Source organism: Ips typographus, linkage group LG16 (assembly GCF_016097725.1).
Source record: "Ips typographus isolate SLU linkage group LG16, UJ_Ityp_2.0, whole genome shotgun sequence".
Lineage (NCBI taxonomy): Eukaryota > Metazoa > Arthropoda > Insecta > Coleoptera > Curculionidae > Ips > Ips typographus.
The window spans coordinates 5,532,572-5,557,614 of NC_138437.1; the positions used below are offsets into that span (position 1 = coordinate 5,532,572).

A 25,043-nucleotide genomic window follows, 5' to 3' on the forward strand; every position below is an offset into this window, starting at 1 on the left:
GGAATAAATTTAAAATGAGAGAGATAACAAAGTCAAATAACAACATAACATAACCTAATAAATAGTTGTCAAAAAATTTCTTTTACGTTTGCAAAAGCAATTTGTTAAAATTTTTAGTTTTAAATGGAAAATTTACAATAATCATTATGGCATGGCTTCAGAATTTAGCCGGGCACGCTGAAAACCTACTGAACAAAATTGACCAAAATGCTGCTACTGTTCTAAATGAGGGAAACAAGTCAATAGTTATTGATGAGGAGTGAGTTAATTCTGTTGTTTTGCTTGCAATAAGGTACTGAGATTGATTATGCTTTTAGGATAGGACGAGACACATTTGAAGAGCCGCACCATAGTTTCCATAGTGTTGCCATAACAGAAAATACATCATCTGGCTCATTAAAAGTGTCAAGATCTCCAACCCCTGAAAGTTCAAGCAAACCAGCAGAAATAAGGCTTGACACAGTGACAACTGTTTCTGAGAGCTCAAAAACACGTAAGTTTTATTTTGATTGCTATGATGGTCTATAATTATATATGTGTTACACAGACAATACCACAGATGAAGTCAAAACAGAAAGGTCTCTGAAAAGTAGTCACACATCAGTCTCATCCACTTCAAGGAGGAATAGTTTTGTAACAGCACAAGAACTTGAATTACTACATTCTAAAGTTGCACAGCTTGAGTTAGAAAATAGAGATTTGTATAAACAGTTTTTAAACATCCAGCATTTGTACTCAGAAATTCGGAATGAGAATATTAGTTTGCAATTTAAAGTAGACAGATTAAATGAGCAGTTAGCTTCTGCTCAAAGTGAGAAGGAACAGTATGTAGCTAGAGCTCAAAGAATTTTACAGGAAAAAGAGAAACTAATTTCATTAAACCAAGGGGATCATGTTTCTAATGAACAAGAGAACAACATTTTTATGACTTACAATGAGGAGTTAAAGTATATGTCTTTAAATGTAATGAATTATGTTAGTTTAATTAAAATGTTTTTTTAGGAAAGAACTTGAATTTCAGCAAATGAAAGTGTCAGAACTAACAGAAAAAAATTCCAAGCTATTGAGTGACTTACACTCTTTACAGATACAACATCAAGTTATTCAGCAGGGCTTGAATCAATCAAATCAGCAGCTGGAACAAAATCTAGCTAGTGAAAAACGACTAAGAAGTATTGCTGAAGATGATTGTAACCAAAAAGTCAAAGTGAGAGTTTTCCTGTTAATCTTCAATCTGAAATATATCACAATAACTTTGTAGGAATTACAACAATGCACCCAAGAAGTTGAACATTTAAATGGAATAATTAAACAAGCACAAGAAGAGAATGCAAAGCTTAAAGAAGCCATACAAAGAAAGGTGCAACATTCAGAGAGTGATGAATATGAAAATAGGATAAAGTCACTAACTCAAGCTCTCATGCTTAAACAAAATACTTTAGAAACTGTCACTACTGAAAGAAATGCTTTAAGGCTGCAACTGGAAAAACTAGAGGTACTATTCAAATTGAAATTGCTTAAAACTAAATATTAAAATTCTAGCCTGAGTACAGAAGAAATCTAGAAGAATTAAAAAGAGAAAAAGTCAAAGTAATTCACATTCCAGAAAGTGCAGATGGTGTGTTTATCTTTTAAACATATTAATAAACATCTTGCAAAGTTTTAAAATGTTTTTTTAGACAGAATGACAGTGCCACATTTTATGAGGGTTTCTCCTCATGATGCAGGAGTGACCAGAAGGGTTAAACATGCATATTCTACTTTAGATGCCATAAGTATTAGGACTGGAATATTTCTAAGACGCTACCCTTTAGCAAGGGTTTTTGTTTTCTTCTATATGGTGAGTATGCTATAATTCCAGAAATGGTTTATTAATGTTGTAATTTGCAGATGATATTACATTTTTGGGTGTTCACAGTATTGTTGTGGGATGTTCCATCAAACAGATAAAATAATTAATGTTGATAATTGTGTTAATGTTGTATGTGTTGCAATAAAAATATTTTATTTATATTTTTGGCTTTAATTGACTGTAATAAATGAAATTGAAGGTTGTGATGAATTGTTATTGCACAAGAAAAAGAAAGATATAAAACTTTGAGTTAATTAGGAAATTTAATAGACTTTATTTCTCTTAATATTAATGCTACATTAAACCTTAACATATGAAAAGTTTTCCCATTTAATTCAATAGTGAGCAATTTGCCCTCTTTCAGTTTTATGACTAAGACAACATTGGGAGAAGTCTTCTCAATCATAGTGCTGAAACAATAGTTCAATTTTAAATATTAAAACTTGATTTGTAGTATAGTTACACACCTGCTAAGTAAACTCATATCAATTCTCCATTTGATACTATCTACATTGTAGAAATAGTCGTAATGTGGAGCCAAATAGTTATTTACTAGTGCCTTCCTGTTATTCACAAATGACAGGTTGTTCACAAATTCAGTAGGAAATCCAAACTCAACTAAATTACTAGCAAAATCCTTATCTGTGGTATGAATAAAGTATTTTATGACTGCCATGTACACACCTACTACTTCATACAACTCTTCTTTGGGTATTTTTTTTTCACTGGAGAATTTGTCAAGAAGTCTGGACAAATTTTGAGGATTTGGTTGCAAAGCTGCTAATGCCACTGAAAATTGTTTTAATACATTATAGCTGATTGTATAAAAACCTGCATACTGTACTAAAGTAGTAAGTATAATTATTAAACAATTTAATAAAAGGACTTACATTTACCAACTGTCCCAACATATTCACTGGGGAAAGACGTTACTAAGTTTATGGTAGATTTGGGTAAACTTGATAAATTCATAACAGACTTTGCTAAGTATATTCCTTTTAATTTTAAATAAAGCTGTCTTTTGTGTTGTTAATGTTTTTATTTACTTAATTTTATAGGTTAAGTGTACTATAAAAAATATTGACAGACATGAGAGTTTGGAGCTTGCCAATCATATGTCAATATCACATGATCGTATTGTCTTGGAGGACAAATACGCTTCTAATTTAAACGGTTTGCAAGTTGCCTACAAAATTTTACTTCATTCAGGTGGCCATTTTTCACAAAAATTCCATACAAAAATGTAAAAAAATAAAAATATATTTAGCACATTTAAAACAATATATAATACTTAAATATAAAAGTAATTGATTAATCAGAAATCAGATTTACTTTTTAGGATTAGAATTAAAATTTGGCATATTTCTAACAATTCTAAACATCTTATTTCCAGGACAATCAGTTTTCACAGCCTGACGGTGTCCAATTAGACTGTAATTTTTTGAAATGTGTCCATTTTCTTCTCCGCACAAAATTAGCGCCTCTAGTGCCATTAATTGCGTTGCAGTCGGATTCTTATCTGAAATATAGTTTTTTTTATTTCAAAAGTTAAAAAACCCATGAATATGGTCAAAACCTTGTAGATTTCCAATAAGGCAGATGCCAATACTGCGACTGTTCCATCCTTTAGCGTGAGCGCCGGAAAGGCCCCATCCTCGCCCCTCAAAAATCGTGCCTTCTCCACCAATCTAAAGTCATACTTATTTAGTAACGCATAAATTTAACTATGGTAGTAAAAAAAAATAAAAGTTTATGCGTGTTTTAAGCAATTGACAAACAGATAGTACAATAAGTGTGTATAATACTTGGAACACCGTAACAATTACGGTTTTAACGAAATTGTTGTTTTGAAAACTATATTATCACAGAACCCATAAAACGAAAGTTCGCTGTATTCTTTATCTTTCTTCTGTAAACATTTAACTATAATTATAGGTAATGCAGAGATTAATCTCTATAAAAAATAATAAATTCCTAGCCCACCATTTTAGATTTTAGACTTCTTATTCTTACCATAAAATTATAGCCTATGTCATCCCATCGTCTGGTAGTCATATGGTATTCTTGAATATTCTGAACTCTCACTTTGCAAAGCATTTTGTTAAGACAGCCAGGAGTAGCGGAATGATGAACTATCACAAAAGGGGCTGGATTTTCGGCTAGGACTTCGGTGCTCAGGGCTGGTCTGGCTCCCCATTGGGCCCTATTTATGATTTCCGGACATTCTTCAGCTGTAGTAACAAAATCAATAAAAATTACTTTCTGAGCGTTTAAATAATGAATCAAAAAAATAAACAGCAATTCCAATATTTAATTTACTTACCAATTACCGAAGAACTGGAATAAACAGTGACTATTGCAATAATTATTACCGTTAACGCGAACATCTTCACTTAATTCAATGCTATTCGAATAGTCCCTGAAACAATAGTGAGTCCCCGATTTTGCAGTTCTGCAATAGTGCGAACCCAGGTGATAACCTTTCGATATATCAATTTCAAGAAATATAACCATACAAACCCATAGGCGCCGTTTTACATCACTGTCTGGTGTTAAATTCTGCTAATAATATTACACTGTAATCAGTAGGTAGGATTTTTTTTTAGAATAATTTTATTACAGTTCAGGTCAAATATTAATATTTTTAATGTTGTTTTTAGTTTTATTACTCTATAAAAAAACTGTAATGTAATTTTTTGTTACACTGCGTGAGGTACCTACTAAATTTAATAAGTTTTGTTATATTATGTATTTTGAAAAATATAAATTACTAAACTGTAAAAGAGACTGTCTATGTTTCTAGTTTCTACGAAGTCTCATTCACCACAGAGGCAAGACTGCAAGTAAAATTTTTCAAATATAATTTGAAAACTAAATCTAAGCACTTAAAATGTATGAAAGTATCAACTTACAAAATAAAAGATACTAATTCAAAGCAGTAACTCAACCATTGAGTTTGTGTCATTTTCTTTCTCATTCAATAGAAATTGAAAATTGGAAGGTTTCCAATGAGTTGCAATATGTTTGTCATTCATCCAGCTATTGCCTATACTTGTCCGTTCTCTAAAGTCTTAAGAAAATATCAAAAGACTCCTTTATGAGTAATGAGTCTCTTACATCTCACCTGTACTGTGTAAGATAACCACAATGTCAAGATAACTGATGTCATAATAACCAACTCTAGTGATATAGATACTATAATTTATATTTCTCAATTTCGAACTAAATACCGAACAATCGTGACTGACATTCATTAGTAAACCGATATAGATATTGCGAAACGTATTAATGGCCCAGTTAGAACAAATTATTACTCGGATATTACGCAAAACGGTAGCTACACATTTTTGGTTGTTAATCAATCCTTATGTGACTAGGCTGTTGTTACAAGAACCACAACATTTCTCTTTTAATCCTCGCTTTATGGACCATTAGCGAGGTTTATAAGAAAACCACTTTCAGGTTCAGTCCATATTGTCTTCCGATTTTTTGTTATTACCAAGAGGGGCAATAGTGAAAATGCGTACAAAAAATTGTTAACAAGCATAAGTCAGCTCTCACGATCTGAGGTTTTCTCACAAGGTGCACCACTATTATTGTCAAGACAAAATGGTAGCAACCGTATTTTAATAACACACCAGGTATATATGTGATATTGCACAATTTTATTTTTTTTTAATTGAGAGCGAAAGTTGTCTTAAAAGCCGAATATTTCTTGATCTCAAATTGGTAGATTACTTCGTTATTCCGAGCGGTACGGTTCGATTGTGTCTAGGCGTGTGCCACTTTTTTAAAATGCAGTTTGTTGCCGCCTTTTTTAGTGTTAGTGCCTTAGTATTGGTGATTGTAAATGGAATTACTATTGTAAGTAAACTATGTTTTATTTGACTCAAAAATCAATCACTTAAAAACGTGTGATTAGAATGCGGGATATGGAGACTACACATTAGGCCAGAATACTTATCAAGTAGTAGAGCCAACCCAAAAGAAGGAAAATAAGGACAAACAGGACTTTTCCAAAATTCCTGGAATTCCTGGACACGACTATCCAATTTACCACACAATCCCTGAAACTAGTTTTTCTTGTAAGCATGTTCCTGCTCTACCAGGAATGTATGCCAATGTAGAAACTGGATGTCAGGTATTAGCTCAATTTTTTTAATACTAGTTAGATCAATATAAAGTTTGATTACCTATTTTTTTAATATAGGCCTACCATGTGTGCCACGACGGCAGAGAAGGGGAGCAAGGTTCCAAATTCTTGTGCACCAACGGAACCCTATTTAACCAGAAGGAATTCACCTGCGACTGGTGGTATAATGTAGACTGTCACGCAGCACCCAGCTTCTACAGCTTAAATTTGGACCCCAAAAAGAACCCCTATTTCCAAAAACCCCACGAAGAACAAAAGCAGGAAAACCAACCTGCTGAAGAAGTTGAACAGTATATTAAAATTCTGGTATAATCCAGTTTTTTATGTGTAGTTAAAATTGTTGTTTTGTTGAAACAAATAAAATCCTAAATTGGAAAGTTATGCCATAAGTTATTGTTATTTGTAAAATGAATAATGTGGAATACATTTAGAATTGAGTTTTAACTGTTGTTTGTATTTTTACTCCCTTATTTTGAAACTGCTGTTAAATAATTGAACACACACAATACAAATAATTTAATGCAACTTGTAAAGTATACAAAGTCATATTCCCATAAAAAGCATATAGCTACAATAGCAGTTTATCTTCCTTCAAAAAGTCTTCTCTCAGGACTTATAGATCGACCTGATACACTTAGAATGTCAGGAATGTGCTTCATTATTTCGTAATATTGCCTGCAACACGTTAAAAGTAGATAAATGTATAACAACATAATTGTACCAATTTTCACCTTCCATTCAACACTGGTGGTACCTCTGGTAGGGAGTACCTTTCGCGCGGTCTTGAAAAATAGTATCTGCTGGTACTTGTCTTGTTTTGTCTTGGCATTAATACCGATGAGGACATAGATAACAACGAACTTTCCCTCTGTAAAAAATTACATAGTTTAATAAATAATTTGATGTGACTTTTAAAATTAATTAATCATGGCATTACTTACCTTAATTAACTTGTTTCTTGATGTTTGAATCTTCGGTAAGTTGTTTTCTTCTGGTTGTCTAAGTTTATCTGAAAGCACTTTGATTAATTGGCCGTTATTATTCTAGTCATAACACTACCTCTGAAGTAACGCCTTTCGTTATTAAACATTTTTCCTTCCTTGTGAATTTTAGGAAAAGTGCATTTATCGTCGTTGTTTTCTTTTCCGAAACTCGAATTCGAACTGCTTCGGTACTGTTTTTTAGGAAATTTCAGACGCATTTCCACGTCCGGTGCCATTTGGCCATAATTATTGGTACCGCTAATTGTCACTGACCACTCTCCTAGAAATAAGTTTTAACAAATACCAAAAAATCAACCATTTTCTTATTATTACCTAAAGAAGTCTTTTGTTCTTCATTATTCCCCCAACCTTTGGAAGAATCTTCAAATCGATTAACAGAACTGCGTAGCGATGGAGGTCCAGGTCTAGTTAAAGTTTCCTTGTCACATCCTTGAGTAAGTCTCTGAGAATATTGATCTTCCTGAGTCTTTTTGTTTCTATTCTGATTAACCCCATCTTCAGCAAGTTTTTCTACCTCCACCAGACCCTTTCTTCCTAAATAGTGCGTATATACAGCAGACTAATGGAAATGTCTAGAAAGATTAGTACCTTCGTCTGAGGTGCTTTCTGGACTTTCCATGTCCTTGTGGACAGTATAGACTGTAACCCATCCTTTCGGAACAGAACTTTTATCAGCTCCTATTAGATTTTTATTTACATCAATACTTCCCACTTGATTGGAGTTTTGCGGGTGATTTTCAGCTTCTTCGTCGTGGTGAAGAGAGTCGATGAGAATATTAGCGACCAACTGGTCTAGTTTAGAGTCTGAAGAGGTGGGGTTATTGTCTAGATCCAAGTAAGTTGGTTTCTTTGCAGAATCAGCCTTGTGACTTCCTACTGGAACTGGAATTTTAGATTTTTTATTATGATCATCATCAAGAATGTCTACGCATTCCACAATTTTTACAATTTCAATTCGTTTTCCTTTTTGTGTTTCAACCTTCTTCAATGGCGTTTTTTTTCTTATAGGTGGGGCAGTTTTGTGCGCATTACCGTTTTTCAGGGAAGCTATACCGGGAAGGACCGGTTTGGTTTTCTTTTTTGGTAAATGATTAACGTGGCTCAAGCTGTTTTTTATAACCCTTACTTTACTAGTTGTGGCAGGGATGGAGTGTCTGTATTGTCGCAACTTTTCTTCCCTTTGTTGATGGCGCTCCATTAACCTCTCTTTCATTTTATGAGGGAGGAGCTCCGACACACTTTTTACTTCAATGTTGCGCGATGTTTCTATGGGAATAAAAAAAGAGGAAGACATTTTGGCAGGCACTTCTTTTTTTCCTTCAGGTAAAAGTTGCTCAACGTCACTTAATTCGGCATTTCTAGGTGTGAATTCTTCGAGACTATCTACATAACTTGCTGAATCCGATCCTTCTTTGTCTTCTTCACTGGTGTTAACTTCCATTGATGAGGTTCTTGGAACTGCAGAAAACCGAAGGACCTCAGTGGGACAAACTTCCACAGGCTTAGTATAAGGAGTTCCCACCCTCACTCTGCTTATGATAAAGTTATCTAAATTGTCTGTAGGATTAAAGTTACTGTCGAAGTGCAATATAGGGTTATTCATTTCAGTATTTACAGTGGCTGTATTTATGGTTATTTCTTCCTGGGACATGGAAGTCACATCTTTCATAACCTCTTTGAATATTGCATCCAAAGTGGATTGACTGAGATTTACGTTTGAAATTACATTTAAGTTGGTAGGACCGGAAGTTTGTACCCCTGTTTCATGAGTTGATTTGATATTATTTTCTTCGTCATTTGTTCCACTTGGAGTGCTGGTAAAGTTTGAATAGCTATTGGAATATGCTGAGTCTGGATTGGATTCTGAATGTTGCACGTTAGTAAAAGTCGACATTGAATATCTGCAAGTGCTCTCCCTAGACATAGGTGTCAGACTGACATGTTTTACTCTCCTTTTTGGCGAACTTGTCATTAAACCCTGGTCTTCACACAACGATTTGGTACTAGAAAACCGATTGGGACTTGAACTGAACTTCTTCCTAACCCCAGGTGACTTTCTAGATGATAAATGCTCAGGACTTGACTGATTTGAGTTCAATGATTGAGTTGACGATAACTTCTTGTACGAATGCTGCTGCCACTCTTGAAAACTTCCAGAAAGTCTAGTTTTACCGGAATCTCCCCAGAGTCTTCTAAGTAAAGTTGACTTTCTCATGACATTATAGTCCTTTTTCCTGGTTAAGTTCGGATCACTGCAACAGTCAACTTCTTTTTCAAACTGCTTCAGCTCTTGGGAAGGTGTACGTTCAAGTGATAAGTTATGCCTGTAAATTTCGTTAAGTTAATTTAAAGCTTAAGAAAAATTCAGTTTGAATTTACTTTCTCATTATTGTCTCCGGGACACTTAATCTTCGTCGTTGAAGTGTTGGAGAGTAAATGTTCGACTTGCAGTCCATGTCACTGTCAAAACTAGTTGATCTGTGAAATTTAGGATCAAATAAATTTAAATTTGTCAATTGTGTTAATTTATTATTGGACATTAAATAATGGTTTAAGGAGAATTAAACTAACAATAAAGTTTTTTACTGTTGCAAAAATCGTAATCTCTTATCTTTAAGATATGATATGATGAGAGATGTATTTACAGGATTTTCTGTATACAAAAGTAAAAGGGACATCCTGTACATAATGAGTTCGATCTGCGTTAATTCTGACTTCTGCCTTGTCAATAGCGTTAAGATATAAAAAATATAATGCTTCTCTGTTCAAGTCATTGAAACGCAGTTTTGGAACTTTTTAAAAGAGTAATTAAACTTACAGTATTGTAAGAAAGAAAAACGAAAATAAATAAAAGAAATATAACGGTAATTGGTTATTTTTCTATACATATAACCAGTGTTTTAAAGTTGTTATCGATAATTTTCTATCAAAAATTCACTTTTTAATCACTTACATGGAAAATTGTTGATCAGACCCTTTCCATACGTTTTGAACAATCTCCAATATCTCGTCTAGGCTCAAGTACTTTCTTCTCTTGAAGGTGTTGAATATTTCTGGCAATATAATCGTGACAAAAGAACAATAAAAATGTTAAAACGGCGCAAAAACTACAATCAGAGTGAGGCAATTCGTAATAGACCAAAAATGAACTGCTTAGGGTCGATATTTTGCTTAGCATGCGGTCTATAACCTACACAGTGGTAGAGACAAATAAACAACTTAGATAGATTTGTTTATTTTGTAAGTCTTGACCAATAGAATTAAAGGAAGCAATACAATCCTCTAGCTTAGATATTATTGATGCTTGTGAAAACTGTATAAATACTTTAATGAACGTTTATTTAGGCTGTTTCGCAATGACTTGAAAAGTAACTTAATATTTCAGTTTTAAATATCATACACCCGGTTGTGTAAAAAAGTACTGTAACGGCACTGTTCCTTAAAGGAATGTCAAAATTGTAATTAGAACTCTGTCTTTGTTTAGACAATTATATCAAGCCTTATAGCTTATTCTACTCGGTCAGCGTGTTTACCAGAAAATTGATTTTTCTTAGAACTTGATAGGGTTGGCGGTTAATCTAATATAGCGATCTAAGCTGAATAATTTGTAGTATTTTTGTGCTTCCAGCAGTAAGTGAATTAGCGAATTAAATTACAAAGCAATAGAGAATTCAAATGAGGAATTTACCTGTAAAACTGGAGTAAGATGTTTGTCTATTAATGCGACCAAACGAAGGCCTAGAACAGGAAGGAATGGGAAAAGAAATAAAATGTTGTCCCGACGGCGCCGGTTGGGTCTTTCCAAGGGTTGACACCCCTTTAATAAAAAATGCTGCAGACACACAAAACGCGCAAAGCGGATCTTCACAATCCTTACAAAATACAAAAACATTTTGTTTAATCACTCTATTTAAAATGAATTAACAAAACTGGAAATACCTGTAAACGTCTGTTTTTCATTTTCACTCATCGTTCATTTCTTACGTGTCTCTCAGATATTTCCGTAACCCAAGCACCCAGGGGAAAGCTGGTATTTGGAAGGTTGAATACTATGTTAGAAAATAATATAGTATCATTCCGTGCTCGACCCCAATTCTACCTATTTTCCTCCAAGGAAAATAAAATCGATATTTCAGCCCTCAATTGTGTGGTGTCACATTTTGTTGTAATAAGAGTCATTTATCAACCGGCTATTGAGTTTACAATAAAGCCTCGCTTAACCAAATCAAAAAAATATTTTCTAATTAAAAATGCTTATATATCAGGTAAATAAAGTTATTCACATAATAAATATAGAGAATACTTATCTAAGTATAAACGAAGTAAACGTAAACCATAGTAGTATATCCAGTTAGTACCTTTATTTACTCATCTTTCATTTTATTTTGGCATTGCACTTCGTAAACGCCTTGTATATTTGCTAGAATAGATAAATAATAGTGTGAGTATGGTTACATTTCTCATTACGCCACATTTATTTGCATTGCAAAAAACTAGAGTAGTAAGCATTAATAATTGTTCTTTATATAAATATTATACGATTAAGTTATTAATTCCTCTTAACATAAAATTGAATATTATGGAATCTTCAAGGTTATGTATACATCTACATAACGTTTACATATTTTTAAAAATTGACATGGATAAAATTATATATTTACAACAACACAGGACAAAAAAACTATTTAAATTCTTTTTATAGCTACCTGTTAAGATCGTATCTCTGTAATGTTATTGTATACACTTTATTTCATCATTTCTTGTCATTGATCAGTTTTTTGTGTCGTGATAGGAAACATTCTGGATTCTAATTAAATGTATTTGTTTTTTTTTTCATTATCAATAACTTATCAATAACACCATAGCGAAAAGACTAATGGTGTTCTCGTAGGTAAGGACACTATATAGAGAGTGAAGAATCATTAAGGAAGAAAATAAGAAGGAACTCCTTTAAGTAGACTTGCTTGAAAGATAGGAGCAGAAAAGAAACTGTTACTTGTTAAGAGTGTTCTTCTTCTGTTTGATGCTCTTTAGCTTCAGATTTAGTAATTTCTAAACTGCATTATTGTCTCTTATTGGCGGCAATTAATTCATCAATTTACATTTTATGGTAAATTTGCTTGTGGTAGAGATACAACAACACTTAATTATGACAATTTAATTATTGCTTCGCTTACAATAAAAACCAGCTATGCATTCACTCTGTGATAAAAGAATAACTACTGCAACATATAAGTAAATAAAAAAAACACACATGTACATGACATTATACTTTAATATAACAATATATTTGATTAGGTACTAAAAATACTGCCACGCTAACATGAATATAATAACTCGTATCTACAAGATGGTACAAACAGGAAGCATCTGCTAACCTATATCACCAAATTAGTTTTTACTAGCATAATATAACAAACTAGTAATGATGATTTTTAGTGAAGAGGTTCTCTAGTAGTATTTGGTAAAAAAAGACATAGGAGACCACCAAAAATCAGTAGACCAGCAACTATGAATGTTGGTGCTGGACAGTACAAGTCTAGCAATGTAGCTATCACTATGTTTCCAATTATACCACCTAATCGGGCTGCCACCATAGATATTGCAATACCAGTAGCTCTAAATTGAGATAATAATTATAATCAAGATACAATTTTGCCATATGAGCTTACCTGAGATTTGTGGGGAATATTTCTGTAATTAAACAATCTAATGCAGCATTTCCGCAAGAAATGACACTGCTGAATGTTGCGGATACTATTAGGTTTTGAATTTTGTTGTGGACAAAGTACAATGAAGCTGCGCATGTTCCTGATGACAACGTACTGAATACTGTTAAAAAAATTTGGTTATTAGTTAAAAAAAAACACTTTAATGATTTCAAACAAACCTAGGAAAAACTTTCTACCAAGTCTGTCCATTCCTAAAACTGCTATTATATTACTAGGCAAAGCTGCAGCTACGGTGATCAATGATTCCATAAACACGGACTGACTGATCTTTTCACTACAAGTGGCGCCTACTTGCTGACTTCCCAGGTTAATAACAAAGTCAGTAACTTGGCAAGCATTTGCTGTTTCATTGGGTCTTATTCTATTGTACTCATCGAATCGATTGAACATCTCTGGGAACCACATCATAAGCCCATAATATCTGTAAATAACAATATCTTATGATTTGTTTAACTTAACAGAAGTATATACGAAACTCACCCAATGTGGAAAGTAAAATTAATAACGATGGATATCACTGTAAATTTTAGTATAGGTGCCACAAACAACTGTTTACTATTATCTAGGATGTTGGATACAGTTCTAACACATTTTCCTCTTTTTACTTGATTGGCCTCATCGTCAAGAGCCCTTTGGTACTCTTCTTCGAGAATTAGATGCTTGACTGGATAGTCTTCAGCATCGTTTCCAGTATTTACATGATAGATATGTTTGAATATGGCAATTGCCTCCTCGCTTTTACCCCTTGTTAGAAGAAACTTGGGGCTTTCCGGCAAGAAGAACAGCAAGATGGCAACAACGAAAGATGGCAAAGCCATTATGATTAGGAAAATACGCCATGAGTTATAGACGAATCCTCCATCAGTTACGAAACCAATTTCTGCTGGAATTATCAACCAAGCTAATCCAGCTACGAATAGATTTCCGAGGGTCCAAAAAGCAGCCATAAAACTTAACATGGAACCCCGTTTTGCTTTCGGTTGAAATTCTGCGAAGTAAGGCCAGATTACCGGCCCGCTCCCCCCTAGTCTATAACAAAAAAGCACGTACATTAGTCTAGTTTAGTTTATTAGTCATTTTTAGTACAATAATTGTATTTGAGGAATTGTAAGCAAATTGCTTGGTCATTTTGCTGTTTATATTGTTACCCATGTGATAATCAAAGTGTAAATCAAATGTACCATACGAAACGGGAAATGTAGATTAAACATGAACAAACAACATGAGAGAGTTTAGTTAGACAGATTTTAAAGTAAATAAAACAATACTTACGCCGCCCCATTTAAAAATCTGAAAAGCATGAACCACTCATATGACTGGCTGAAACTTGAAGCCACGATGCATAGAGCATTCATAAAACTGCTCGCAATAAGCACCCTTTTACGTCCAATCGAATCTGCCACTGAGCCCCAGGTGTAAGCTCCCGCCATCATTCCTTAAAAAAAAATAAAAAATTAGCAATACATAAACTTATGGATTCACCTAGACTTACCAATAAAAATGATGGAGTTGAGCCATCCTTTGGTCTGAGTGTTCAGGTCCAGATCGCACTGAGCCGAAGGAAGGATGAACGACATCGAGATGACGTCCATCTCCTCCGAGGTGCTTACAAAGCCACATATTGCTAGTAATAGATAGTGGAATTTGCCATATTCTGTAAGTTCGATAGCCCTTTCAAAGTCAGCTTTGTCACTGCTGCCTTTCTCTGCATCCGCAAAACCCTGAAACGCAGATATTTTCATCACTTTTTATAATCAATTCAATCAATAATAAAAAACTTTCGTAAACAATTCTTTTAAATGTGCAAATTCACTTCCGACATGTGGAATTAATCAGGCATCTAGTAGTCGATTTTATTTAATCTGACTATTATATGCGTATTTATGCGAGCTTATTTATCGATAACTCGTGTTCCCAATGGTTCTATTGTCCTAACACCTGGTAATTGCTACAAAAAGCGTCGATAAAATTCTATGACCAATTCAAATGGTTCCATACTGACAATAGTTTTTTTCATTAAATATTATCATTTCTATAAGCGGATCTTAAACCGCCATTTAATGAAAAGGTAAACGATTTGGGTTTCACACAAATTTAAATTTTACTGCGTGTAATAACCATAACATACTTTTTCACGGGACGTGAAAAATTATCTATATTTTTTTGATGTTATAGTTGAAATGAACCAAACAACAAATATAGTTCACTGCAATAAAATTACAATAGACACACAGAGGAAACACTAATTTGTGAAAAGAAAATATTTGTTTATATTATACAAATTTGGGGCTCAAATACATATATCCCATTTAGCAACTTCATATAATGTAATTACTTCTAGCTCTAGTGTAAGAATAGTGTACTAAATTGCGTTAATTGAACAGATAATAAAATTAACAAAACGTTTGATCTTTATATGAAAAACTTTGGCTGAAATGAGAAACTTATGAATTTTTAAATAATTAATAATTTTTAAAATAGACTCAGAGTAGAACTGAACAAAGAAGTGTGACTTCTCTGCATGCCAAATGGAGTAAGGTAACTGAAGATTAAAAGTAGACAGTTTTAAGCTCCTCAAAGCTTGCTATTGATGATGAATTAATTAAGTAAAAGAAGGCAATCAAGAGGGAGATGAAGAACAAGTTAAAAATATCTATTAAGGGTTTCAGGACTAAATAGAGACAAAATTCGAAAGTTGAAAGCTTGACAAAACGTTTACCTAATTTACCAGATTAACGCTAATGTTATAAAGATAAAACAAACAACAACAAAATATATACTTTGAAAATCATATTTGATGTAAAGAAAAAGTAACCAAAACTTTTTGAAGAAAAAATTGTTAGGATAGTATTATGTGATTTATGCTTTACAAAGAAAGTCTTCTTTAAATTGTTTGATGTAGAGTATTAACACACTTCGCTAATAAAGACATAGATAAAACATACCTTTGAAACTTCAGTTTTGACAATAGGTTGCGGATTAGATAGCGCAAGATCGTTCGATCCACAGCCGTTTAGGGTGCGCTTATCATTTACATCACAATTTGCTTGGTGTTTTATTGGAGGTTCACCTTCTACCATTCTATGTAGCAGACGATTGAGTTTGGATTGTGCGCAGCGGCAGATGACGACTTCTTTTTGAGGTAGTAGGGGCAGGGGCGGCACTCAAAGGGGGTTGCGGTCGGTAGTTCTAACGAAAACTCTGCAAAATCAAATCACCACTTAAAATGTACCAAAAAAGATAGAAATAAACGGTTTATAAATCGCACGAGCAATCATCTTAATTGTTTGATACTTGTTTATGCTATTAAAAATAATTAATGTGAAAAATGCAAAGCGACTGTATAGTGATGGTTTTTTAAAGAATAGTCCCATTGGCGGGTTTATCACAACCATATAGTTATGCAATTTGAAATGGTTGTGTGGATTTTTGTTTGTTAGAACCAAGTTTATTTGACTCACTCTGTAACATCCGGAAGCCGAAATCAAGTTTTTAATGATTTGACAAATTAAATACCCTGAAATTTTAGTTTTATACTTCTCTGTCACCATAATTATAAGTTTAAATAAAAATTATGTACATACACATAATATGTATGTATAATTACAGGTATCGTTAATATTTTTCAATAGCGATAGGTTGCATGAGTAATTTAAATAACAGAGCCTATTCTAGGAGGTATAATGGTGGTTTAGAAAGCCGATTATCTAGTCAATTGAATTCCTTCGCAGGCGTATCACGGTGATAAAAACAATAATTATTGTCTTTAGTTTTACGATCATTTTCCGCTACTGCTCTATATGCGCGTTATTATTTAAAACCAGTGGCGTCAATAAAAAGAGTTTCTTCCACAAGACGTGTTGTTTCTATGATTTAGTTACTTTAGTAGATTAGGATGCCAATTGGGACAAACAGCAGACCAGTTAATTTATCTCTAATTGAAACAATTATTTGTTTTGGCACAGCTATTGTAGGTCAACAAAATTATTATCAGCCTCATCTTAGTTTTCTCTGAACTTTAGTTACAAAATCTAGTCACTAGACAAACAAACAGCAAAAAGCTTAAAACTAAAAATTGAAACTCATTTTAATTAGATTCATTAATTATGATGAACCAAGGTTGTGTTCATTAATGTTTGCCGCTTGAATATCAATAATCAGATGCATATACACAAATTTTTGTTTTGAGAAAAAATCTAAATATTTTCCATGATAAAGTTAAAAATAAAACTTACGTCTTTAGATTCGTGCAACCAAAAGGTCTTGTCAACACTTTTTCTTCTGGACTGTAATCTTGGTGAAGGCAGGATTACTCATTGACATTCTAACTCAAGTTCACACAAAAGAATAATATTTAAAAAAAAAATCACACCGTGGTGCTCTTTACTAAATACTACTACAACCGGTAACCGAATAGTATCTAGCGACCAGCGACTCCGTAAGTGTAAAAATCTTGACGACCCGAGTTGGAACACCTGAATTAACTGATAATCGGTTCCTTCATGAACTGGTAAATTGAAAATATAGTGGGATTATAAATGGTTTTGTTTATTGCACAACTGATACCGACGTGTGAAAATAGAAGGAACTTATCCTGTGAGAAAATTGTTGAAAATCAAGTCAAAAGGAGATGCGCTCGCTTTAAATACTGTTGGCTTTTAAAGGTAGGAACGCTACGCAATAATGAAATTCAAAACTGATCCCTTAATTATCTTAAATCCTCGATAACATTATTTGTATTGTCCGAATAATGGATTTTTAATTTTAAATAGCCCTCGGCACTCTTTACGAGTAATGTTACTATTCAAATAAAGGAGGAGCATGATAATTAGGGCCAGGCATTACGCTACTGTTTACCAAATTAAATGTTCATTTAAATTGTTAATAATTTGAGTATTTTGTAACAGACAGTTTTAAAAATTTCATTGATAAAATTTTTACGATAAGTACCAGATGTTGTAATTAAAAAGCGAGATTAATATTGAATTTTTCGATTTGCACTTGTCAAGCAGACATTTTCAAAAATATTGGTTTATTGAGTAGGTATGTGCACAATTATAAAATAGAAGGTAAAAATAGGTAAGATGTCTTTTCTCGTTCTCCTGCGATATAACCGTCTTCTTTTGGTCATATTGCATACAATCGGAACTATTTCTGGCTTGTAACTTATCTCCCTTACCTAAAGCCTTTAAACCTTAAATCATGTCATCCCTTTTTATCATCTCTCCAGAGCATTAACACCTACTAAAGGGTTAACCTAATACACTATTTTCCATTGCTCAATCATCCCTCAACGTGACCATATGGATAAATAGCTTAATTTTTAAAACTGCCTTTGGCTTAGTTGAGAAGGCATAGTAACCCAAGAAAACAAACTGTTAATAAAAATAGTTCCAAGCAGAAAAAAATTGGTATTAAAATTGGTGTCATCAGACAGACCTTAGCTTCAACAAAATTAATATAATCAGATGACAAGTTAACAGTAAATATGATCCATCGGTTTCTGTCAGTTTGAAGCTGCCAGTAAATAATGGATGTAGTCTGGTTAGATTACAACCTACCCAGAATACTATAACAGGTGTTACTGATCTGATACAAGCTTACAGAACCAGAGGCAAACCACCCACAAAGTGAACAGATGAAAACTTGATGCATTCAGCGCAAGTCAGAACAGAGTGGTATGCGCTTAAAGCAGTCTATGTGCAGCATTGGACGCAAATGGCTGTTTGACGAAGATGATGATAAAGACTGAAGAGGCTTTGTTTTAATATGTATAGGTACTACGTTAAAAACGTTGCACAATTAGTTCTTAGACCCTCAGATTTGTGAAGGTTCTTGCGTTATGGTTTGTAATAAAATAATAGTGTGCCTGATTCCTAGTTTAGATTTGTTACTTTTATATTCTTCAAAACCTTTCTGGATCCAATTCACTTTGAATCGTCATATTAACAGTTTTATGATCTTCAATAACATTGCAAGTATGACAAAAAACTATGATTTTATAGGACAATTTAAAAAAACTAGAAGTCTGCTAACCATGCTTTACTGATGAAGTCCCTGATCAGTTGAAAAAGTATAAGTCTATGAACTATTTTATTATGGACTACAACTAATGAATTTCCAGAAGAGTTTTTCTAGTATTAAATTTTACTAATTTACGTTTATCCCAATCTCTTTAAGCTCAGTTTTACCTAATTTAGCAACTACATAACTGGGATATTCCCAGGGGGATAATTTAGGTCAAAATTTGCAAGTTATCCAAAAAGAATTATGCTTCTTTATGACAATTTGGAAAAAAAATCCAAACTAATAGCAAAAAGAGAGTGCAAGTAAACAAAAATAAATGTTAACATGAATAATCAAGGTTGAGTAGTGGAAAATAGCTTGGGTTTTAACAAGATATTAGTATAATCAAATTATATAGGTATTAGTTTTTAAAGAATGGTTAGTAAATTTGTGACGACATACAAAATCCCAACTTTAAAAATATATTCAATGCTAGTTTTATTATTTGCTTTTGAATAACAGATCATAAAATATTCTGAAATTTGAAACTTTGATTAATTATTTATGTAAGTTATTATCGATGCATAAGTCTGGTAAAACTTTTGCTGGTAACCTAAGTGTGGAAGTTCTGAATTACTCATTCAAACTGTTATTTCATAACAAAGAGTTCAAAAAATATCACTCCACAATTTACTAAATACTCTTACAGGTTTCAAACTAATCGTTCTAATTAACAGTTATTCATACTGGTTAAGCAATACAAATACGCGGCACTTTCTGCGAAATGCTCTTGACCGAAAAATCTTTCTGACGTAGATTACCAGTAAGTGACACGAGTGTTTGTGCAATTTTAGCATCTTTAATAGGGAAGACAAACTTGCAAATTTACCATTAAAACCCATCATAAATATCAAAACAGGGTATTTTTGTTATAAATCCTTGAAATAATCAAACAAATTATTGTGGTTAAGGACTAATTAAGACCATTGTTTTAGGTCTTGTAGAAGCGTTTATATGCCACTTGGAAGTCATTTATTTAATCTGGTTTGAACGGGAATAAGTTAAGTTGAATGGTGATTTAAGCACAGTTCATATTTAGGAGCATATCCAATACTTCTTGTGGTATTATTGTACATGTGTATAGAATAATGTTATCTTAAATGAACACTTCAATAAAAGTATTAGCGCTTCAGCAACTCGTTAATTGCCACTCATTGTATTAAATTGGGGCTACATAAATAAATGTCACAAATAAGTAGGTAATATTTCTGCAAACTGTGTGTAATTATATGACCGTTTGACGAAACTGGATATTTATGTGATAGTTAGAAATTTTCCATTGTATTCGCCAAGGAAGCTGCAGTGTTAAATGACAAATTCATTAACAATTTAGCGCTAAAACTAAACTTTTCTTTAATGCCACCAACTTCATAATTTAAAACGTATTATCGAGGCTGACTCAACGAGCGGTAATTACTTAAACAGATTAAGAAAAAAAAACCAAAAGCGTCACAAGAAAACCAAATCTAAATTAAGTACTTATTAATGTTTGTGGTAAAAATCGATTATTGCACTTTCAGCCCTTTAGAGGAATACACATTTGCAATATTACTTTATCACCGGACGAATAAACATTCACAAAAAATCTTGACTAATAAATGTCAACAGGAAGCAGTAATCATCGTGTGTATCATCAAATAGAGGGACGAAAGTTGGATCTTATATCTCCTCCAATTTAGTTATAACATCTTGTTGGAAGGAATAAAATCTAATTTTCGAATTAATTTTAAAACGACTACGGACGTGTACACTCTAATGTGGTTTTGGTTGATGTCAAAGCATACGATATATAAAGAAAATAATGTATAACAGTTTCTCGTTTACTTTTTGTATTAACTTTAGTGACAGAAAGTTTGGTCTGTTCGTAGAGAGAATCTCCAACTAGTAATCATAGAAATAGATACATCCATTGGCCACAAGTCACTAATGGTATGAATCATGTACAGGGTGTCTTCCTATGAACTGCTAATATTTTACTAGAGTTTCATTATACCATAAAGCTTCAAATAACAAAGTAGATACAATCATCCTAATGGTATGCATCAGAGCTGAAAATCCATAAACTAAATTCTAATACCAAATTTTCACATTAGATATTTTTTATTTCATAAAACCCCCTATATATTTCTGCTCTTTTAGGCTATTTTTAACATATACATACAGTATGGTGCAAATTTTTATTGTGTGTTACTGATAGGAAATTCATGTGTTCAGGGTAGCCCAACAAGAAGTTACGACCAGCAACTTGATATTTTCAAATAAAACATTTTTTTAACACTTTGTCAACGTTCTGTTAACTGAAAAAAGGTTTACAAGCCCTTTCCTTACAAAATTAGGTCCTCAGAATTACCTTCAATAAAAATTATTTTTTTATGAATATACAGAGTAAAGAAAAATGCATTGCAACTTTGTTACATTTCAACCCAACAAAAAATACTTACATAACGATGTTAAATTTAAAAATGGAATAAAGGACTGGTGTTTTTCGTTTTGTTGGTAATTTTTTTGGGCTACCACGTATACGTAAATCCGTCTGTAAAAAAACGCAGCTGGAGCAGTAGCAGTTTTTTGAAAGAACTACTTTAAAAATGTATTTTTTTATTAATAATAATCTAAATAAGTATAGTATTCATTTTTGATAATTGAACAATTTTGTTAATAATAAGAGGCCGGTAATTAGTCATTTATATCTATCAAAAATTAATTAAACAAATCACATTTGCAGGGTGTTTTTAAATGTGATCTACCAACGAAAGAGAGATTCTTTGGTTTATTTTAAGACTAAACTTTGTTTATATGAACCTAGACCTTTGCAATCAACTTTTATGGGCAAAATCATAACTAAATGAAAATAGTTGGACAGTTGAAGATTTTCCATTAACTTCTTATCTTAGCAGCTGGTGGTGCTTTTGAAAATAGACACACATAGAAGTTTTAGATAGTTTTAGCTTCCAAAACTTGTACTAGTTATACCCAACAATCTCAAACAGTACAAAAACAATAACGGATGAAACACTATTTTTATACTAAAAACAAACAAACTCGACTAAAATTTCGTATAGTGATTCACGTATCTAGTATGAACCATTAAAAAAAATGTGGTACTTACTAGTAGTTCTCAGTAGAAAACGGTGTCGAAATGCGACTGCAGGGCAAGGCCTCCGCAGTTAAGACTGAAGTTTCAAAATCATGGCAAAACTTTATATAGTATCAGATCAAACAATGTGTTGTGATCGCAAAGTAAACACACATGTATGTTCTGAAAATGCTGCCTTTAAATTAATTATCATTTAACAACAATTAGGTTAAATTGAAGCCGACTTCAGTATCTTTTTGTTAATGTCTGAATGACGAATTTAAGCTGGATGCTTTTTTGGGTTTACAGCTTTCCACTATACTAATGGGCATAAAAGTCCAAAATTTCAGTTTAGCTATTATGCACTATTTGCACATTTCAAATAACTTTATAGAATTAGTGATTTACTACTATGCATGAATCATTAATTAGTTGCTTAGTAACCCAGTTTCTAGAAAAAAAATTAAAAGACGTAAAATGTTATTTATTGTATGAACTATTTAAAGATATATTTTAATGTAATCAGACAAGGATTCTTCAACTAACAACTCTAAAAATGGCAGTAGCAATTTATTGCTTTTAGACAATGCTATTCTAAAACCCTTACAACTGGTTTAATCTATAACAAATATAAGTGATTTACGTTCGCATAATGTATTGCGCAAGTTTACAATAGTATTTGAACATTTATGCAAATCTTTTTATAATACTGATTTAAGTCAAAAAAAACAAGCTTCTGAAGGGTTTAATAATGGTCAAAATTAAGATTAAACTGAGTGTACTCCTGATTTGTAACAATTTACCATATCTGCATTCTAAACTAAATATATGGGGCTATTCACCTCACGGTAAATGACCATAATTTTATCATTTAATGACATTATTATCTACTTCAGTTTTAGGATAAAGTTATCATTTTATTCACATCTTTTACTTTAGCTTTCTATTTTTAGTTAGAGTTAGCAGTGTTAGCAACTCAAATTGCACAGAAAAATCTTAGTTTTCAAAATATTCAAAGTAGAATTTTGGTTTCATTCTAATACTACGTACAAAAATATCTTTCTTAAGATGATTTTTGTAGAAAAAAAATAGCTGCTTTCATCGGTTCTAACAGTGGAAGTTACTTGCCACCCTTTTGCATTCATTGAATATCAGTATCCTGCCCAGTGAGGGAAATATGGTCATCATTTAAAAACACCCTTACAGCAGAACTATGACCAGCAAACATTTCCTTGAAACGTCAACAATCACGTCAATTTTCACTTTGTTGAAATATTTAAGCAAAACTTGATTAACCTGAATAACAGAAATAAACGAGAACCCAAAAATATTTCTTCAGCTACCGGACCACCCTTTTGTCAGCACTTAAAGACATGAAATATTCTTTGGACTGGTCAAGAAGTATTTTTGGTCTTTTTCCAACAACAACCAGTTGTGTAAAAAAGGAAACTCAATCGCCACAATAAAGTCAAAGTTCAATTCTTATCTAAGTAGTCGACTTTCTACTTATAGAACTATCAGTCTTGTAATTCTAAGTCAATCATACTGCTTCGTTGGACCATACTTTATATAGCAAACTAATGTTATTGTTTGATGCACAATCAAGTCCTAATATGACGTATTTATCATAAACCACTCATAAGTAAAAGCGGTATTTTTGTATTAGAATAAAAAGTAAAATTATCAAAAACACTGTTGTGTCATTTTTAACTAAAAGTAATAAAAAAAAACACGTTTTTGACACTCAAAAATTAATTAATAGTTACCCATTGAAAATTTCGCTCATTAACGTTTGACAGGTCAATTATGGTATTTTGTGTATATTTTTTTATTACCAATTTTTTTAGGTCTGGTGTTACTTTTTGTTAATATGCAGATACTATTTTCAATAGTTTGCTGCTAGTATTGACTGTAGTAAACGAGTTTAGTTTATAAACTGTGTTATCTTAAATCGTTCGAATATAAAAATCGAATAAACTGTGTTATCATCAAACATTCGAATATTACGTTGTTTGATGTAAAATTGAAATAAATTGTCTTGAACAGAACAATTTACTAAAATGCGTAAATAATGTACTTTCACTGAAAAAATGATCTAATAAACATCACAGTCAAATTTAATCTACAAAATCATAAACTATGCTAATTGAATTACTATATCGGTTTTCATATAATTAATAACATCCACTTACCTCATTACGAATCAGTAATCTTTGGATAAATTCCAAATTGATCTAAATATATGCAAGTTTTAGTAAAAACTGAAATCAACACTGAACAGTAAAGAGCATTTTGATTGTAGCGATTTAAAAAATATAACGTTGATACGACCGCCCGACTAGTAAGTTGCCTGAAATCATTATAATGGACAGTGACAATAACATTTACTCTATTTGTTAACAGGTCTTAACGCAAGGTCTTTATAATCCGAACCCTATTCTTTGTGTTAGGTGCTTTAGTGACGATGATCCATAACATAGGCAACCTATGAAGTGGACCTTGCTCGTGAATTATTGTTGTTTATTGCTGTATTCCTAATTCCTTTCAAGTCCAAAATAATTGTTTTTAACCTGGGACTATTGTAGGATATTAAATAAATTGAACTATGACTTCGAGAGTGTGAATCCATTTTCAACACTTCATTGCAAATGAGCTTAATACACATCAAAAAACTGTAAGAGAAATTTGAAAAATATTGCAAATTAGGAACATTGAAAGCTGTTGATTTTGGAATTAGATTTGTTTACTAAACCCAAGTCAACACTTTTTGGGAGTATTTTCGGTTAGGAATATTTTAATGAGGCCAGTTCACTTTTTCTGAAGTGTACATAAATTCGCGTAGGTATGTAATACGGCTGTAAAAGTTTATAACTTGTTATTTTGACGTGACAATATGCGTGTCTTCCCGCTCTAAAAAACCACCTATTTTACCTTATTAAAGATAAACGGTGCTACAAAATAAATATTTTGAAAGGAAACACTAATAGATCATGGGATGTAATCAACCACTCATATGCTTAAAAATTTCAGTTGAAGAAACTGTCATTCTTACAGGAGTTTTTCCTAAAAAGTAACCAAGAATTGTCTTAAATTATGACCTATATTTTTTTCAGACAGAAGAACAATTACAACTTTTCAGTAAAAAAAATGTATTGTTTAG

The 25,043-nt window shown here is 32.4% G+C and overlaps 6 protein-coding genes across 8 annotated transcripts; 2 read left to right on the forward strand and 4 right to left on the reverse strand.

The window, feature by feature from the left end:
* The first annotated feature begins 42 nt into the window (after positions 1-42).
* On the forward strand, positions 43-2,013 carry LOC145738927 (golgin subfamily A member 5-like). The gene is made up of 8 exons (XM_081994112.1): positions 43-259; positions 318-493; positions 548-947; positions 1,003-1,207; positions 1,262-1,495; positions 1,543-1,618; positions 1,680-1,840; positions 1,891-2,013. Exons 1-8 carry the CDS (start codon positions 147-149, stop codon positions 1,948-1,950), a joined length of 1,425 nt encoding a protein of 474 aa, XP_081850238.1. The 5' UTR covers positions 43-146; the 3' UTR covers positions 1,951-2,013.
* Positions 2,014-2,096: 83 nt separating this feature from the next.
* LSm-4 (COMM domain containing 5 Like Sm protein 4) lies at positions 2,097-2,916 on the reverse strand. Its single transcript, XM_081994123.1, has 3 exons — positions 2,743-2,916; positions 2,320-2,641; positions 2,097-2,262 (listed from the first exon to the last, which is right to left on the reverse strand). Exons 1-3 carry the CDS (start codon positions 2,822-2,824, stop codon positions 2,103-2,105), a joined length of 564 nt encoding a protein of 187 aa, XP_081850249.1. The 5' UTR covers positions 2,825-2,916; the 3' UTR covers positions 2,097-2,102.
* A 178-nt stretch (positions 2,917-3,094) lies between these two features.
* Positions 3,095-4,391, reverse strand: LOC145738933 (peptidoglycan-recognition protein 2-like). Its single transcript, XM_081994122.1, has 5 exons — positions 4,373-4,391; positions 4,176-4,304; positions 3,866-4,083; positions 3,429-3,540; positions 3,095-3,371 (listed from the first exon to the last, which is right to left on the reverse strand). The coding sequence occupies exons 2-5, from the start codon at positions 4,237-4,239 to the stop codon at positions 3,181-3,183; spliced, it is 585 nt and encodes a 194-aa protein (XP_081850248.1). The 5' UTR covers positions 4,240-4,304; positions 4,373-4,391; the 3' UTR covers positions 3,095-3,180.
* Positions 4,392-5,477: 1,086 nt separating this feature from the next.
* LOC145738622 (uncharacterized) lies at positions 5,478-6,449 on the forward strand. Its single transcript, XM_081993508.1, has 4 exons — positions 5,478-5,493; positions 5,586-5,716; positions 5,775-5,993; positions 6,063-6,449. Exons 2-4 carry the CDS (start codon positions 5,648-5,650, stop codon positions 6,315-6,317), a joined length of 543 nt encoding a protein of 180 aa, XP_081849634.1. The 5' UTR covers positions 5,478-5,493; positions 5,586-5,647; the 3' UTR covers positions 6,318-6,449.
* A 59-nt stretch (positions 6,450-6,508) lies between these two features.
* LOC145738620 (uncharacterized) lies at positions 6,509-11,101 on the reverse strand. The gene is made up of 10 exons (XM_081993504.1): positions 10,949-11,101; positions 10,698-10,881; positions 9,963-10,062; positions 9,389-9,487; positions 7,598-9,333; positions 7,322-7,543; positions 7,065-7,268; positions 6,947-7,014; positions 6,737-6,873; positions 6,509-6,680 (listed from the first exon to the last, which is right to left on the reverse strand). The coding sequence occupies exons 1-10, from the start codon at positions 10,967-10,969 to the stop codon at positions 6,587-6,589; spliced, it is 2,865 nt and encodes a 954-aa protein (XP_081849630.1). The 5' UTR covers positions 10,970-11,101; the 3' UTR covers positions 6,509-6,586.
* Positions 11,102-12,266: 1,165 nt separating this feature from the next.
* LOC145738621 (synaptic vesicle glycoprotein 2B-like) lies at positions 12,267-24,227 on the reverse strand. 3 transcript variants are annotated; one of them, XM_081993506.1, is made up of 8 exons: positions 24,076-24,227; positions 15,687-15,942; positions 14,234-14,462; positions 14,014-14,176; positions 13,222-13,770; positions 12,900-13,162; positions 12,682-12,841; positions 12,267-12,628 (listed from the first exon to the last, which is right to left on the reverse strand). In XM_081993506.1, exons 2-8 carry the CDS (start codon positions 15,819-15,821, stop codon positions 12,445-12,447), a joined length of 1,683 nt encoding a protein of 560 aa, XP_081849632.1. In that variant the 5' UTR covers positions 15,822-15,942; positions 24,076-24,227; the 3' UTR covers positions 12,267-12,444. The 3 variants fall into 3 exon arrangements, with proteins under 3 accessions (XP_081849632.1, XP_081849631.1, XP_081849633.1); XM_081993505.1 differs by lacking the exon at positions 24,076-24,227 and adding an exon at positions 21,917-22,076; XM_081993507.1 differs by lacking the exon at positions 24,076-24,227 and adding an exon at positions 16,977-17,131.
* Between the last annotated feature and the right edge of the window lie 816 nt (positions 24,228-25,043).

Bases quoted from the DNA above. Each gene is read 5' to 3' on its own strand.
- LOC145738927 (XM_081994112.1), top strand. From the start codon at position 147: ATGGCATGGCTTCAGAATTTAGCCGGGCACGCTGAAAACCTACTGAAC. The intron at 1,208-1,261 runs GTGAGAGTTTTC...ATAACTTTGTAG, and splicing joins ATTGTAACCAAAAAGTCAAA to GAATTACAACAATGCACCCA. The intron at 1,841-1,890 runs GTGAGTATGCTA...TGTAATTTGCAG, and splicing joins TTTTTGTTTTCTTCTATATG to ATGATATTACATTTTTGGGT.
- LSm-4 (XM_081994123.1), bottom strand. From the start codon at position 2,824: ATGAATTTATCAAGTTTACCCAAATCTACCATAAACTTAGTAACGTCT. The intron at 2,642-2,742 runs GTAAGTCCTTTT...AACAATTTTCAG, and splicing joins TGTTGGGACAGTTGGTAAAT to TGGCATTAGCAGCTTTGCAA. The intron at 2,263-2,319 runs GTGTGTAACTAT...CTATTGTTTCAG, and splicing joins GATATGAGTTTACTTAGCAG to CACTATGATTGAGAAGACTT.
- LOC145738933 (XM_081994122.1), bottom strand. From the start codon at position 4,239: ATGTTCGCGTTAACGGTAATAATTATTGCAATAGTCACTGTTTATTCC. The intron at 4,084-4,175 runs GTAAGTAAATTA...TTGTTACTACAG, and splicing joins TTCCAGTTCTTCGGTAATTG to CTGAAGAATGTCCGGAAATC. The intron at 3,541-3,865 runs GTAAGAATAAGA...GTATGACTTTAG, and splicing joins ACATAGGCTATAATTTTATG to ATTGGTGGAGAAGGCACGAT.
- LOC145738622 (XM_081993508.1), top strand. From the start codon at position 5,648: ATGCAGTTTGTTGCCGCCTTTTTTAGTGTTAGTGCCTTAGTATTGGTG. The intron at 5,717-5,774 runs GTAAGTAAACTA...ACGTGTGATTAG, and splicing joins TTGTAAATGGAATTACTATT to AATGCGGGATATGGAGACTA. The intron at 5,994-6,062 runs GTATTAGCTCAA...TTTTTAATATAG, and splicing joins ATGTAGAAACTGGATGTCAG to GCCTACCATGTGTGCCACGA.
- LOC145738620 (XM_081993504.1), bottom strand. From the start codon at position 10,969: ATGAAAAACAGACGTTTACAG. The intron at 9,488-9,962 runs GTAAGTGATTAA...TAAATTTCACAG, and splicing joins TCTGATCAACAATTTTCCAT to ATCAACTAGTTTTGACAGTG. The intron at 7,269-7,321 runs GTAATAATAAGA...ACTTATTTCTAG, and splicing joins AGAACAAAAGACTTCTTTAG to GAGAGTGGTCAGTGACAATT.
- LOC145738621 (XM_081993506.1), bottom strand. From the start codon at position 15,821: ATGGTAGAAGGTGAACCTCCAATAAAACACCAAGCAAATTGTGATGTA. The intron at 14,463-15,686 runs GTATGTTTTATC...TCTGCGTTTCAG, and splicing joins TCAAAACTGAAGTTTCAAAG to GGTTTTGCGGATGCAGAGAA. The intron at 12,842-12,899 runs GTTTGTTTGAAA...TTTTTTTAACAG, and splicing joins TGGTAGAAAGTTTTTCCTAG to TATTCAGTACGTTGTCATCA.